The 16,218-nt window shown below is 60.8% G+C and overlaps 1 protein-coding gene across 1 annotated transcript; it reads right to left on the reverse strand.

The window, feature by feature from the left end:
• Nucleotides 1–625: 625 nt before the first annotated feature.
• Nucleotides 626–13,177, reverse strand: LPMP_140770 (hypothetical protein; the record flags this gene model as incomplete). Its single annotated transcript, XM_010699008.1, has 1 exon — nt 626–13,177. The coding sequence occupies one exon, from the start codon at nt 13,175–13,177 to the stop codon at nt 626–628; it is 12,552 nt and encodes a 4,183-aa protein (XP_010697310.1).
• Nucleotides 13,178–16,218: the final 3,041 nt, after the last annotated feature.

Raw genomic sequence — 16,218 nt, forward strand, 5'->3', positions numbered from 1 at the left:
AGAAAGAGCAAAGAGAAAAGGGATAGTTGAGTATGTAGCCCACACATACCGGCCACCCCGCGTTGCTGAGGGAGGGAGAGCAATGTAGACCGAGAGGGCGATGTGCCGGTGTGTGAGGCACCACGCGAGCCACCATAAATTTGTATTGTTTATGTGGGTGAGGAGAGGCAGCGAGCAGCGTGGAGATGAGGTGTAGAGATGGCGGGTTCGTTAAAGTCACATGAGAAGAGTTACAAGCGGCTGGCGATACGAGCAAGCATGAAGGATACGCTCTGCTTCAAGAGGCTCAAGCACAAGCGTGAACAGTCTTCATGGTTGCTTGTTGTGGTCCCACATCCCAAGAGCAAGAGAGGGAGGGAGGGAAGGAACGTGCTGCAGTGCGACTCTCTACGGCAATGGCGGGTCGGCCGGCAGAGCACGCTGCTATGAAAGGTGCGAGAGCGTTTCCATTTCCCCGAACAAAACACAACCCGTAGGTAAGGGGAGGTCATGAGAGCTCCACATGCGGCGGTGCGCGTGTTCACGCAGTGCTGCGCTGGCACTCAGCCGCTTCTGCTCTCCTTCTTGCCAACGCCGCCTCTCACGGGAACCATGGTGGCACGCAAAGAGGGTGCACAAGAATCCCTCAAATACACGCGTAGCGCTGCCGGTACTCATTGGGTGTCAGTCGCTTCCCCTCCATGGTGCCTGATGGACTCGCCGCGCCGCTGCGACTACTGGGGTTGGGGTCCCACAAGAGGGCAGCGGATTTGTTGTGGCCTTCCACCAACGTCGGGTCGCATGCTGACCACCTTCGCGATGGCGTATGCGGCAACGACCTGGATAACCACGATGCCGCGGTCGTGGGCAGTGAGGCCGGGGGTGGGGGCAGACGTGAGGCGGCTGCGACTCCGTTCCGGTCACGCATCTCTTCTTGTGCCACACGTTTCTGCAGGGCCGACACCACCTGCTGATCCGCTCCGTGGGCCTCCTCCAGCTGGCGAACGCGCTCCTCAAGGCTGGCGATGTGGCGTATCTTGCGCTGCAGCTCATAGCGCAACCCTAGCGGGTCGTCAACGGAGACGGCCACCATTTCCGGCTGTGGCCTCGGTGCAGCACTCACGGTCTGCACGAGGTCAACTGGGTCTAGCGCAGGAGACTGATCGTGGTGCTTTTCCCTGCCCCCGCTTCTCCTCTCTGTTCTCCGTTCAGATTCCACCGGGGGGCTCCTGGCAGCGATTGGCGACGGGGTCACACATGAGGGAGTCTGCTGCGGTCGCGCTCCTCGTCGCTGGGATTGCAGTTCATGTAGTTGCAGCTGCAACTCCGCGTACTTGATGCTCCACGCGTCCGCCATCATGAGTGTCTTCGCCTCTATCCACTCCAGCGAGCACGCCTCGTGTGCTGACCACCAGCTTTGTGCACGTTGCTGTGCATGGGCATCTGTGGTCTGCATCTCAGCAAGTAGGCGTGCATGTGCCCGCTCCTCGCGTCGAAGAGCACCGGCACCCTCTTGAGCTCGCTGCTCGACTCGGCTTACTTGATCTTGAACACCGGCAAGCACCGCCTTGTGCGCTGCTGTTTCGGCAGCTCGTGCCAACTTCTCGGACTGCAATTCCTCTTCTAAGCGTTGCCGAAGTTTGTCACTGGCAGACTTGCCTTCCTGTAATGCAGCTATGGTGCACACATGTGCCTCCACCGCCTGACTGAGAGCATCCTCGCGTTTCTTTGCACTCTCTTGCTGTTGCTCCAGGCGGTCCTGCTGCTGCGCATGCACTGCCTCCAGCTCCCTTTCCAACTCTACGATGCGGTCCCGTTGTCGGCGCTGTTCAGCAGCATCCAACTCCGCGAGGTGTTGTTTTCCTAATACAGCACTGACACACCGGTGTAGCTCCTCATTCTCCAACTCAGCTTTCTGAAGAGCGGTGGCTGTGATCTCGTGAGTCTCGCGCTCGCGACGCAGATTGTTCATGGCAAGCTGGGCCACCTGCTCAGCGTCTGCCAGCTTGCGTGTGGCCTCTTCAAAGGCAGTCCGATGGGCTTCGTCGCTGACTGCTTGTGCACGTTGCATAACGCGCAGCTCTTCCTCCGAGCGCTGATGCAGCTCCTTGTTTGCGCGGCATTGCACCTCCATCGCAGCGCCAGCGTCTGCGGCGGGTTCCTCGTACTCTTGGCGCAAGGCGCGTTCGTGCTCCTCGGTGTCCTGCTGCCACTGTTTCTGAGTAGCGTGTGCAGTAAATAGCTCTTTCTCCAGCATCATCACTCGATCCGTTAGCGCTTTTCGAGCAGACTCCAACGCCGCAGCTTGCGTCTCTGTGGCCATGCAGCGGTGCCGGTGCTCCCCACTTTCTGCCTCGGCAGCGCGCAGTTGGTCCATCGTGGACTCGATGCGCTCCTGCAAGGTGGCAATTCTCGACTGCGCTGCCTGCGCCTCCGCTTCTGCGTTCTCCCGGACTTCCTTTTCTCGCTGAAGGGCTTTGTCACGCTCGCAACGCAACTGTTGCTGCGCCTCTTCACCGTCTCGCACGAGTCGATCCAGTGTGCTTAGTTCTACGTCTGCTGCTGCTCTAGCGCGGCGCTCGGCATCGAGCTCTCCCGTCAAGTGCAGCTGCAGCTTTTTGTTGGCTGCCTGTGCGGCTTGCATGATGGAGAGTGTCTGCATGTGCGACTCGAATTCTCGACGAAGGGCCTCTTCACGCTGCACCGCGTCGAGTTCTGTCCGTTGCTGCTGCGCTACGGCTACTGCCCGTTCGTTCTCTAGCGCCTCCAGCCGCTCACGAAGCACACGCTGCTCACATTCAAGAACTCTGATGACATCCTCGGCTGCGACTCGCTGGGTGCGTTCCTCTGCTGCGTGCACTTCGGCACCATGCAGCTGTTCGGCGAGGGTGTTGATGTGCTGCTGCAGTTGCGCTTCGTGATTCTCTCTCAGTGAGGCCGGTGCTAGTGCAGCCTCGCCGCTCGAGTTGAGCTGGCGCATCTCCGCCGCTGGAGGTGGAAAAAACGCGAGTGGCGGCGGCGGTGCTAGCGGTTGTGCTCCTCTGGCTTCATTCCTCACCGAGCTCTCCAAGCACAACGAAGACACCGTGCCATTGCCAAGCGGTGAGAGGCTGCGACTTCGACTGCGACTCGCACGGGCGCGTCGTCGCTGCTCGCTCTGCAGCTGCTGCGTGAGTTGGTCCATCTGCACTACGTGGGCGTGCCGTTCGGCGTCGAGCAGGGCGTGCCACTGGTCCATGCGGAAATTGGCGTTGCGCAGCTCATCCTCAAGCTCATGCACGCGGTGCAGAAATTGTGCACGCGGCGATGGCGGCGACTCTGCTGAGGACGGAGGCGAAGTGGAAACAGGAGCCTCCATGGCAGGTGCGGCGGCCGCTTTGGGCTCGCCAACAGCCCCTTCCACCGTCGCTGCCGTCAGCTCTGTCAGCCGTGACGTCTCCTCCACGGCGACAACGGGGGCGCAAGCGACGCTGCCACGATCCACCTCTTTCGCTCTTTCTTCGCACAACGGGGTCGAAGACGCAGAGGCCGAGAGCAACACCTGCACGGTGCTGGTGGCCACAGACACACGCGGTGGTGTTGGCGATGGTGCGGAAAGTCTCCGATGCTGCTGCTGTTGCGCCTCCTCCTTGGCCAAGATTGTTGCCTGCCGCGCGGCACCTAGCGCCGCCTCGGTAGCTGAGAGCTGCTCCGTGAGGCATGCCATGGCTGCTTCCTTCTCGCGTAGCTCCTCTTCCACCTGCTGCAGTTGCTGACGCAGCTCAGCCACCGCGCTGTTGGAGCCAGAGAGGCGTTGCTGCAAATCTGCCAGCGCCGTAACGGCGGCCTCGCTGTTCCGCGCCGGCGTCCGCTCCCGCCACGGCGATGAAGACACCGTAGTTGTTGCCGTCACGTGTTGGGCCGCCTGCTCCCCTGCAGCTGATGATACCGGCGCAGAAGCAACACCGTTGGCGTCCTCACGCGTAGGTAAGAGGCATCGACGGACTTGCAGTGTCTCCGCTTTGGTCCACATTAGTTTCGGCCCCACCGCACCATCCACTTCGCCAGCGTCGTCAGTGATTGCATGCTGGACAGGCAAGGCGCCGCCGTCACAGCTTGCACCGCCAATCTCGTGACTCGCTCGCTTCACCTCGTCATCGCTGGCGGTGACGTGCGGCTCACCGTGCGTAGCCGCTTCAGAGTCGGTGCACTGCAGCGTCGCCGGCGAGGGAGAGGAGATAGGCGACGACTGCGTCCTGACGGTGACACGGCGTGTGACAAGGCTTATGAGAGGGGGACTCTCTCGAGATCGGAGAAGTGTTTTCGATGTAGGCTGCTTATACGGTAGCTGCGGAATTGGGGGAATCAGCAGCACCCGAGGAAGCGGCAAGAGGGTGTCGCCAAGCAAGGGCTGCGGGTCAGACACCCCGCCCGTCTCCGGCAACCCGGTCGGCTGCACCGACAGGTCGCCTTCAGGATCAGCACGCGATGCGCCCTTTGCCAGCCAACGCACTTCATCTGCAGCGGTCACAATCACGCCGTCGCCTTCTGTGCCTTTCGGTGCCTCTGTGGCGCTGCCATCGCTCCCTGCTGCCTCGGTATCGGCCGCCGCCGCCGCCGCCACTGCGTCAGCGATCGCACTTTCTTGCACATCAGCATCCTTTTCGCAGAGGAAAACGGTATGTGGTGCGCTGGTGTGTACGGTGGTCGTTGTGACCACCAAAGCATCCCTGCAGGACCCATCGTGGACCTCGAAGAGAGGCTTAGGGGATGTTCCAGAGGACGTTGTCGATGGTGATGGCGGCGACAGCGGTGGCGGCAGCGAGAAGGACAAAGCTGCGGATCCGCGTAACTCCACAGCGGAGGACGCTCGCTGCGCTGAGTATGACGAGTGTACTGATGGGGAGGAAAGCGTCGAGGACGTTGCTTGTCGGTCGTTGCTGTTGCCGTCACCATTTTCGCCGGGGCTACCGTGGAGTCGGCGACGATCGTCGTAGGGCATAGCTTCTTGCGTCCTATGTGAATCCTCCGAGTCCGCGCTGGGAGCGGCTTTGCTGCTTGTTGTGCTGTGCTGCTGTTTATCAGACATGTGTGCGCCTGCCTCCACATTACCTGCTGAGCTGCCATGCCGTTGCGGCGGCGTGTGTTGTACCTGCGCCGATGGGGCTATGAGTGTGGTAGGAGACGGAGACGACTCCAGGGCCGCTACCGGCTCCAAAGGCGGCAGCACGGGCGGTGTCACTTGCGTCCCCGGATTCCACAGAGTAGCTTTCTGTTGGAGCGATGTGGCACCTGAGCCGAGCGGCGGTGGGGAAACATGCGACGGCGCCGATGCTGAGTGGGTTACCACTCTCTTCCCTAGCACACCGACATCCGTACCGCTCAAGGAAGGGTCGGCAGTATGCTGTTGCGGTGCCGCTGATTGCACAGAGGAGGGCAACAGCGGCGGGATGTATTGCTGCTGCTGCTGCTGCTGCAAGGAGTTTTGTCGCGAGAGCGGCGCCGGTGAGCTTCCTGTGCTGAAGTCGCTTGAGGCCCCCACAATAAGCACGGCAATAGGCGTCGAGCAGGGCGTCTCAGCGGCGAGTGTGCTGCTCATGGCCAGTGCTGCGGTAGGTGCGAAAGACATGAGGGTGAGTGCGGTGCTGGTGCGGCGGAAGGACTGCGGCACCAACGGCGAGAACAGCTGCGACGGCCCGTGGCTGACGGCAGAGTGCCGGCGCCGTGCGCTGTAGTCGCCGCACACCGTGGCGGTGGCCGCCAGCTCCGCTGACGTCGGCTCCGGTAGCGACGGGCATTGTGAGCCCTGCATGCCTTGGCTGAGGGAGTTCAACACGGAAGAGTGCGACTTGGCCAGCGCAGACGTGGACGACGGGAGTCGAGAGGGTAGATCACCGTCCTGTGCGATTGCCGAGGGCGGCGTACTCGCTGTGTTTTCTTCTCTCGTGTCTTCTGGATCAGCAGCGCCACTGAGCAGCATAGCCATGCGCTGACACAGCTCTGCCACTCGCTCACGGCCTTCCTCGGTTCGTGCAAAGTACAGGAGCTGCGGTGAAACACCATCAGGGAGCGGTGAGGTAACTGAGAAGCTCTCCAGTGGGGAGGCCACAGAGTCTCTCCTTACCACTTTCTCTAGCGTTGCGTCGTCGTGTGGGCTCCCCCCCTCGACGTCACTTCCAAGCGCCACCTGCGGTGTGGAGAAAAGCGGCGATGGGGAGACGAAGTCCAGCTGCTGCGGTGGGGTTATAGTGTCTCCACCGCCGACGAGTGACACGCTACTATCCGTCACAGCTCTCGTGACGGCCGCGGCTGCTGCTGCCGTCGTCTCCCTCTGAAGCGCTACGACCGGTTCGTACTGTCGAGCGGCCATGCGCAGTCCACTGAGCGTTTGATGGATGTCGGCGAGCAGGCGCTGCGTGTCGTGAAGACGGCTGTGCAGCACTGCGTTTTCCTGCGTCAGCTCTGTTATTTGCCTCACCCACTGAGATACCGCAGCAGATGAAGCCGCTTCGTCTACGCCAGCTGATTTGTCAATGCGCCCGCGGTTGGCGGCGGGGTCTGTGAAGATGGTCGATCTGGCTGTAGGCGGAGTGAGACTGTGGCGCCTCTGGATGCTACGCTGCGTGGGCGAGTTCGGCGCAGCTTTACGGTGTGTGACTGTTGTACCCCCGGCATGTGCGCGATCCCTTTCGTTGCTCCTTTTCTCCTCTGCTACTTCCTGTTCCATGACAAGTATGAGCTGAGTCAACCACGGCAGCACCCAGCGCTGCAGCAACGCTGCCACCATGAGGCGCTTCGCCTCAGTGACGAAAGGGCTCAGCAGCGGACTCTCCACGGCAACGCCGCTGCGCACCCGTATCACACGCACCACTGATATCTTTGACCCCCATGAGGCGATGTCGACGTCCCTCTCGGGCAGAAGCGGCGACTCATCGGCTGCCCGTGCTGTTGGTCCCATCGCCGCATCGATGCTTTCACGAGTCCCCATCGCGGGAGCGTGACCTTCACAGGGCATCCACTGGGACGGCTGTTGCGTCCGTTGCGGAGACTTTCGTGGTTGTGCCGCACACTCCTCTACACCCTCTCCTGCACTGGACACCACTGTTTGCAGACAGCGCAGGAGGGGCACGGCGAAGGTGAGAGTGAGAAAGCTTGACCCGTGCGGTGACACTGTCCCATGCTGTGGTCGCTGCTGAAACGCTTCGCTCCCAGACGAGATGGCGCACAGTGGCGACCCCGCCAGATGTCGACTCTCGGATGCGTCAGAGGCGGTGAACACAGGGACATCCAGCCCTATTGACGGCGAGTGAAACAGACGCACTGACGATGCGGCATCGATGCCACGTGACGCATCGCCGGCGCAGCTGCGATGAAGCGCCAGCGCAGCATCAATGGCCCTTTGGGGGGTCAGCTGGTAGGCGCGGCTGCTGGAGGCCACCATGTTGGTGCCGTTGCCGCTGCCGCTGCTCTCATTAAAGCAGTTGCTCCCCACTGGCGTGGACGTAGTTGTGTCGGTTCGCATATTCACCCCGAGCGGTGCACGGACCTGCGAGGCGGATGTGGTGCCGTGGGTGCGCAAGCTCGCGAATGGTGGCGTCCACTGCAGCCCTAACGCTGAGGTAGCTGCATTCATGAAGTCACTTGCGGCGATCTCCAAGACGCTACTGCTGCTGCTGCTGCTGCCAGCGCCTCGGACGCCAGCGCTTGCGAGACGCACTGCTCGTCCATCGAATGGGGAATGATGTTGATTGTACGGGTCATTTGAACTGGCAGAGTGCGGGTTCGAGCCTCCGTGGGAGCAGGTCCGAGACTCCCGCGAAGGGGTGACCTGGGGGGCGGTGCGCTGAGCAGGCAGGGTGGAGGATGGGCCAGCCGGATCGAAGCTGGCGTTGCCAAAGGACAAAGGCACAAAGCCGACCCCGTCCCGCCACACGCTGCTGACGAGAGGCGGCTGCGGTTCTGGTGACAACCGGAACTTCCGGATACCCACACCGGTGCGCGCCTTCACGCGCGTCCCGGCAGCGAAGGACGAAGTCGGCGCGTTCTCTTGGCATGTTGTTAGCAGGGAGATGGGCTCTCTCTCCCCCGACGACTCCTCCTTGTGCGCCCGTGCGTGTGCCTTTCCGTCTCCGTTGTGTCCGTTCACTGCTGCTTCCGATGCCACCTCTTCTCTCTTCTCTTCCGCAGAGGCTGTCGGTACCGCCATCAGCAGTGGTGCACCGGTGTCAGCAATCAGGTGGGGTAGCACGAGACACTCCTCGTACAAGCTCAGCACCTGGCGTGCAAGCTGCCAAAACTGACGCACGACCTGCACGCGCGGTGCATTGCCATCAGCACCGCACAGGAGCGCTGCGGCATTGCCACGACGCAGAGCATCATCGAGAGGCTGGCAGAGAGCACGCAGCCGGTGTCTTGCCAGTGCCAACGTCAGGCGACGAAGCACCACATCCAAAGACCTCGTGAAGCTTTCGAGCACCTCCTGCCGTACATGCAACACGCACACAACGGAGAGCGTCTGCAGGCGATTCAGAACATCGGCGGGGAGGCTCGGGGATAGAAGGGAGATGGCGGGCGGCGCAGAAGCGCGCTCGTGGCGTGGTGTTGTGCCATCCTTGCCGACATCGTGCTGTCCTCGGTGGCCGTCGACGTAGGACGTGGCGCCGGTACTGCTTTGCTCGCTGTCGGTGTCGTCTGCCGAATTGGCGTCGTCGCACCCCTCGCGCTTGTACTTGTCCTCGTTACCTGCGTCGCTGAAGTCCATGCCGACGTGCACCTCTGTGCTTACACCGGTAAAGTGCGCAGCGGCAGCGTTGTCGCAGCACAGCATTGGCGCAAGGGCTGCTCGCACAAACGCCAGTGCAGCGCTTCTGGCCAGCGGCAGAAGGTCGTCATATTTTAGCGCGTGCCATGGCGCTGCTTCGGTGTTTACCGCCTCTGGCGCTTCTCTTTTGTATTTTTCCTTAATGTTGGCCGCATCGCAGTAGGTGTCGCCGTGGTCATGCTCCGTCTCGGCTGAGCTGCCATCTTGATGCGCCTTCCCATCATGGTCTCGCAGCTGTCTGCAACAGGCATACTGCTCCGCCAGCAGACCGGCAAGCAATACCGCTGTTGCGACGTCCGAGGCAATGCGCACGGCCAGTGCTCGTGTGTGGCGCATGTAGGCCGCTGAGGTGATGCACAAAGTGGTGGACACGGCGCTGATATTTCTAGGGCCTTGCTGTTGTTGCTGCTTCGAAGCTCCGTGCGCACCGTCGTCGTTGCCCAGTACCTCAGCCACCAGCCAGCGCCACAGGAAGAGGCTTCGAAAGGGCACGACAGACGTGGCTGGTGCGCTGCTACGGATGAGTTTATCCCGCTTGTACCGCCTCCCTGACTTAAGGATGCTGCGTGGTGAGCCAACAGCGGAGGAGGACCGGTCAGGCGAGGTGCCGTTCACAATGGTGCATGACAGCTGCGTCTGCAGCGATCCAGCGCCGCTCTCCGCGGAGCGGAGTGGGGTAGCTAGCCGCGGGGGTGTGGAAAGGGAGGCATCCTCAAGAAAACTCACCCGGCGAGATTGCGCATTGGGCGAGTGCGGTGACGACCCCGCTGCCGCTGAGGTCGACGAAGCGCGTATCGGGCGCAGTCCATTCGATCGGGAGCCGTCTTGTTGCAAGCGCTGCTGCACCGCCGCTGCCGAGCGCGGGTGTTCGGATGTCCACTCAGGCAGCGGGGCCGAACGGGCGCGCTGAGTGGGCGAGCTGAACGCATCGTGCGCCGCATCCGCTGGAGAGCCATCAGGAGCGAAGAAGAGCTGGTTCAGTAGCAAGTAGGAGAGAAGATGAGCGTCGAACATACTGTCGTGCACCACGGCTTCCATCACCGCTTCCATATCACACCCCAGCGAAGCGGCGGCAGTACTTGCGGTTTTTGCTGTGATGGAGCCGCCATACACCATAGACGGTGTCACCACCTGCACACGGCCGAGCAAGACGCGCTGGCTGCGCAAGTGGTACGATGCTCGTCGACGTCTCGCCGTGGCAGCTGCAGCAGACCCATCGTCCATGCTGTCGCCATGCTCGTTGCCCTCCGGCGATTTGACTGGCGCCGCTGAGCTCTGCTGAGGCGCGAAGCTGCCGGATAGGGTAGTCTCAAAAAAGAGAGGGATGAGCACGTCGTGCATCCAGTCCATGATGCGTTCCTCAGCTGATTCCTCCAGGATTGTATGGGCCTGATGCTCTCCCTCGTCACGCTGCGGCGGCACCCGGATACTGTTGCGACTGCAACGGTCTTGCGCGCCAGAGCTTGGCGAGGTGGGCTGCACCGGAAGTTCTGTGGCCGCACCTTTGCCCCAGCCCAGCAGGGCTCGCAGTCCAAGTCCAGAGCCTCCGAAAAATAAACTAGGCCGCCCAGCAGCGGTGGCAGTCGGCTGAGCGCCGCCCGTTTTGGGTTGAATACCGTGCACGGCCTCGGCAGGCACTTCGACATGGTCGTCGCCGTCGTCCAGGTCGTTCCAGAAGAGAATCGGGCGTGCCACGCCGTCCGTAGCGGCAGCGGACCGAAGCGCTGAGGTCTCTGTTAGTGTGAAGAAGAAGGCCGGCACTGAAGGCAAGGCGGTGCTCTCGGCAACCGACACTGGCGTTGCACTTGCACTGTACACCTGTCGTGGGTCGCGTTGTGACTGCTGCCGTGCCTCGCGGCGGTGCCGAATGGCTAGGGTGACGTACCGCGCCGTCGTCTCCACCTCTGCAGGTGTGCCGGAGACGTGAACAAAGTGCGCAAGTGCGAGCAGCGTCTCCCACAACGCACACTCACGACGCGAGAGACAACGGTCGCGACTCGACAGCGCCGTCGAAGAACCGATATTGTCGCCGAAGTCGGTTCTACCGCTTCGCAGTGCATCGTCTCTGTGCGTGCTGCTGCTGCTGCTGTGGTGGACGCCGCGGTGATTCTGGGCCATCATGCGGCGGCGGCGATGACGATCACGGTATGTCTCTGGCACATCGGCCTCGTACCGCACCTTTGAGGTCGACTCTTCCTCTAGCGCTACCGCATCCTCATGACTGGCTGTCGAGTGGAGCACATCCCTCCCGGTCACTTCAAGAAGAGCAGCGGTGTAGAAGGCAGGCGTCTGTATACGGTCGCGTGCGGCGTGTTGGCAGTCGCGCTGGCGATCGTCGGGCGCAGGTGCGGCTGCAGCGGACTTAGGGACATCCGCGGTACGGAGAAGATCCCCCGCTGGAAGGAAACGAACACGAAGACCGCCGTCACCGTCGCCACCACTGCCACCGTTGCTGGTGGTGGGTTGAACAGGGGTGTAGCGACGCACAAGTCCCACGACAAGAGGCGACGTGCACATCGTGGAGTTGTGCGAGGACGAAGGGGAGAGGTGGAGCAGAGAGCGCAGCGCACGCCACACGGCGTCCCTCGGTGTCAGGAGAGGTGCGGTGGCGTCGACGTCTTCCGTCGTAACTGCTAGTGTACTAGCAGGGGATGCTGAAGGGTGGTTTGGTACCGTGATGAGGGGCGTGCGCTTCAGGAGCGCTCCAATCTCAGTGGCGATGTCCCCTGATAACCCAAGTCCCCCTATTGAGCTGACTTCGTCCTTCCACGCTAAATAGCTTGCACCTGCGACACCCGGGGTGATGGTTGAGAGAAGCACGTCGGTCAGTCGCGCGAGGTAAAGATGAACGTCCCTGTCTTTGCCCATTCGTTGATGTGACACGTGCTCACTGGCACCACCGTCATGGGCGATATTCCCTGGCGCATCATCTGTGAGATAAAAGCGCGCAAACGACGGGAAAGCGACGGCAGCCGGCTTGTCAGCACCAGTGGCACCGGCGTCCAAAGCCAAACGAGTGTGTTGCAGCACATTATACAGACGCCGCACAAGGGCGTCGATGACGACGCCTGCCTCGTCCTCGTCCACCTCGTCGTTGTCGCCAGCTTGCGAAGGTTCTGTGGCAGAGGCCCTCCCCTCCTTGTGTGCGTTACTCGCTGGTGCACTGCTTCTACAAGCTCTATGTTCTGCAGGCGCGCCGACGTTGGCCACCCCACCCGTGCTTGCCGCAGCGCTCCGCAGTTCTTGTTCGGCGAAAGTTGTCGCGAGGACGTACTGCGCGACGCGAGACGGCCACGAACGCAGAGCGGAGCGTATTTCAGTTGCGTGAAGCGGGCGGACGACGCCGCCGCGGGTGTATGGAAACGCGGAGAGCCCGTTGCTGTCGGTAGGCGGTGCGCCCTCTGAGATATCTGGTTCAGGCGGCAGTGTGGCCGTAGTACCGGCTGCAGTGCTTTTCGCAGCAGCGCTGTCGCGGTTTGCGCGTCGCCGCCGCTTCGTCGACGCCTGAGCCCCCTTGACCGCCTCTGCTGAGGCCGCTCCACTGCTGCTGCAGTTCGGCGAGCGTGTTGATGACGCAGGGGCGATACCGGCAGGGCTGCCGCCATGCCGGTGCGGTCGGGAGGGGGGTATGCCTTGGTGGGTGTAAGTGTAGTACAGCTCCTTTGCCTTTGCGCCGCCGCTGGACGCACGAGCACGCGGAGACGAGGAAGCGGCAGCAGTCGGATTTCTCTGACTGTGACCACCGGCCCCGGTGCTCTCCACCGAACAGTACTTCTCGCCCACTGCCGATGCGGAAGCGGGTCGGGGTGGCGGAGACTGCTCGCCTTCCGCGCTGGTCGTTTTGTTCGTTGTTGTCGTCGCAACCCGCGGCGCTCCTCTGTGTACCTGCCGGCTTCCCTCCGCCATTCCAGATGTTGTGGTGACACTGGGGATGCCGAGGGCCCCGCCAATGACCTCAGGCTGACTGGGCAGCCAACCCGGAGTGAGCTCCACGTGCAGGAGGCAGCGCAAGAGATGGGCTTCGACTTGCTGCGTGCAGGTGACAAGGTGAGCTTCATTCACATTGTCGCTACCGTCGCTGGCGCGCTGCGATGGCGTTCTTCGAGCTGCCTCGCTGGACGAAGGGCATGCGTGCTTCTCTCGAGCGCCGTTATTCTTAGACGACTGCAACTCGTCGGCACCTGCGTCGTCTATGGAAGAACACATTGTGAGACGTTGGTGCATATACTTTGCTATCGCTGCTTGAAGCGTTGCTGATGCGTCAGCGGAGCTACTGGTACTCCCGGCAGCGGCAGATGACGTCCACGACGAAGCTGCAGACTTGGCCCCGCTTGTCGTCGTCCGCTCCACGGAGGGAGTAGCGTTGACGATGGCGCTGTCGCTAAGCTTCTGCATCATCCGTCCTCCCCCCTGCTTCCACGGTGTTAACTTTACGCTACTGGCGTGCGTGCTACGAGTGGTTTCTTCCGGGGCTGTGGTTGGCACCAAGCGTGCCGTGCGACTCACGGACGCGCGCGATGAGAAGGGAAGGGGGAGGGTGGCTGATGGGGGTCCTTTTGTGATTGGGAGAGGGATTGGTCGTGGTGCAGGGCGTATTCAGCAGAGCAGGACAGTCCGCATAAAAGAGGCCCCCCTGACCCCCTAAAAGTGAAGGAGCGGAACCAAAAAAGGGACGCGCAAAGGAAAAGGAAAAGGCGCTGGGGCAGCGCACAGGGAGAGAGAGGGGGAAAGAGAGAGAGAGAGACCGAAGGGGCGCCAAGCGGGGCGCGACAGCCCGCGACGCAGGCCGGCAAGGAGAGGGTTGGAGGCGACACGAAAGGAGAAAAGAAAGAAAAAAAAAGAACAGGGAGTCCGCCTTCAACACTGACAGTCAGCACGAGTACGCGACGCAGCCGAGCCGGTGCTCCGGTTGTGTTTGCTTCCTCGCTTCGCTTCTCGCTTCTTTGGTCCCCGTTGCCGCAGCTCGCTCTGTCGCTTCAGAGGAACAGGAGGGAGGGGGGGGCGTGTTGAGTGAGGGTGGCAGGGGCGGCGGCGGTGGTGGGGAGGAGGAGGAGGGAATGGCAATCAATGGAGGAAAGAAGAACGCGAAGATAACAGCAGGAGACAAGCACCAACCACAGAGGGAGGGCTGTAGTCGACTTGAGCTTCAACCGTCCCAAATGATAAAAAGGGAGGGAGCTGACACGGAAAGGCCAACCACAACAAACATACGCGTGCGTGCGCAGGGACACTGTGGCTGACGGACAATCACCAGCACCCACCACCACTCACCCACCCCACTACCACCACGACTCTAACGGTCCGATAAAAAAGGAGCAACCCGATAAGGAAGGAGGAGGAAGGGGGCAGACGAAACAGGAAAGAGAGCGAGGCTGACATCAGTGGTTACCTTCCCACTTCCCCGCTCCCTCTCTTGTGAGGTTTACGCTTGTGTTCGCTCTGCAAATGTGAGCGAACGTGTGTAGAAGCACTCGCTTCCCCCTTTCACTCTTCTCTCTCTTTTCGTCGCTTGTGATGTTTTTGGTGCCAGCGCTTGCACCTTCCACTACCGATATCTGTGTATACGGGGGGGGGGGGAATGTTGGCACGACTACTGCCGACCGACCTCACATGCAGTGCGTGCCTCGCTGCGAGGTGGTGGTCGTCGTGAAGGAAAAGAAAACTGTGAGAGGGAAAGGGGGGAGGGGGTCCTAAAGGGAAAAGAAGAAATCTGACGCGATCGAGGGGCGATGGGGGCACGGAGAAAACCACAGGAGGCAGACAAAAGGGTAGGGGAAGCGGAGGGAACGAGTGTGGGTGTGGAGGAGGGGGAGAGGGGGAAGGGCACAGAGGTGATGCACATCTTAACTTCAAAGTGGCGAAACATAGCGGCAGCGTATCAAAGTAGGCCGCACACTCGTATCGTTACTCCAGCCCCGGTCATCCTCGGTGGCAAAGGAGACGGCAGTCAGCACGGTAGTACGTGCAGTACACACCTACACGAAGAGCATCCACAAGAACGAGGGAAATAGCAAGTGCACACATGGAGGAATCACTTGAGAGGTGACTCTACGCAAACACGCAGCGGAAGTTCTCCCTCTTGCACTGCCACTTCCCAGCGCTGGAAGGCGAAGATGCCACACCTACACATACACACATATACATACGTATACATACATGTGTGTGCGTGTGGAGAGAGAGAGGGGGAGAGGCACTGGCCCAGCTATGGTTCGTCATCTCGACTGTGCGCTGGGGCGTACGTTGGCGTGTGGTGTTGGCCAATGCCTGGTGCTGGCTTGGTGTTCTCCCGCGTTCTTCCTCACTTTCGCTTTATTGTACTGTTGTTCGTTTATTATATATATATATATATATTCTTTAAAGTACGCCACAGTCCGTTAAGCACACGCCGGAGAAGGGGAAGAGGCCGAGGAAACGAGGAGGGGTGGGGTGGGGGCTGATGAAGGGGGTAAGGCACATGAAAGTCGGTGGCGGACAGTCAAACAACATGTGCGCACTCCTGCACGGACGCGTACAGGATGATCAACAACCTCACACAGGTGAGGATGGATCTAAACAGAGAGAGAGAAAACGAAAGGAAAGAGGAGATCGCTCATCATCAGCCAAAAGAGAGGGGAAGAGGGAGAGATGATCTGTGCTTTGGAGGAAAATTAAAATGGGGGGAATACCAACACGGACAGCGACAGGAACGGCAACAGGAGGAGGGGGAGGAGGAGGGAGATCAAAACAGAGATGGACGGGAGATGTGTCATTCCTGAGTCTTTCACCAGAGAAATGAAAAAGCAACACCAACAACATGGGCAGAGAGGCGAGATAGACACATCACATGGGAGCACACACACACACACACACACACACACACACACACACACCCAGGCATGCACGCAGATACATAGGTAAGAGAGGAAAAAAGAGTAAAGACGGACGCCAGCATGCAAGACTGTGTGCATGTGTGGGTGGTCCGGGCGGAGTGCACAGATCTCCACCACACTCGTAGGTGTGCACGTGCACTGCCGCTTAGTTAACACCTCAAACGGCAACAACAACAAAGGGCTCAGCGCCAACAGAGACAAAGGGGGGGGGAGACCCCATTTCTTTGCGTGAGCACAGCACTCATTGCACACCGACACAAGCCCGTCACAAGGCCCTCTCCTTCAGCAATACTCCTCTACCTAAATCCCCTTTCCCTGAGCACGCCGTACCAACTCTGTGAGACTTGATTACGGCGTCAAGCAAGAAAACTTCTATACCCTCTTTCGATGAACACACTTCTCTTTCGGTACCCGTAAAGGTCACCTCGCCTCTGAGCACTCTACGCCTCGCGCTTGTTCGGCGGCTTGTAGGTACTGGCCGACCCTCCGGCGCTGGGTGGCTTATATGCACCAGCGCTGCTGCTACCAATGCTTGGTGGCTTGTAGGTACCAGCAGTGCCGCTGCTTGGC

The sequence above is a fragment of the Leishmania panamensis genome (genome assembly GCF_000755165.1).
Source record: "Leishmania panamensis strain MHOM/PA/94/PSC-1 chromosome 14 sequence".
Classification (NCBI taxonomy): Eukaryota; Euglenozoa; class Kinetoplastea; order Trypanosomatida; family Trypanosomatidae; genus Leishmania; species Leishmania panamensis.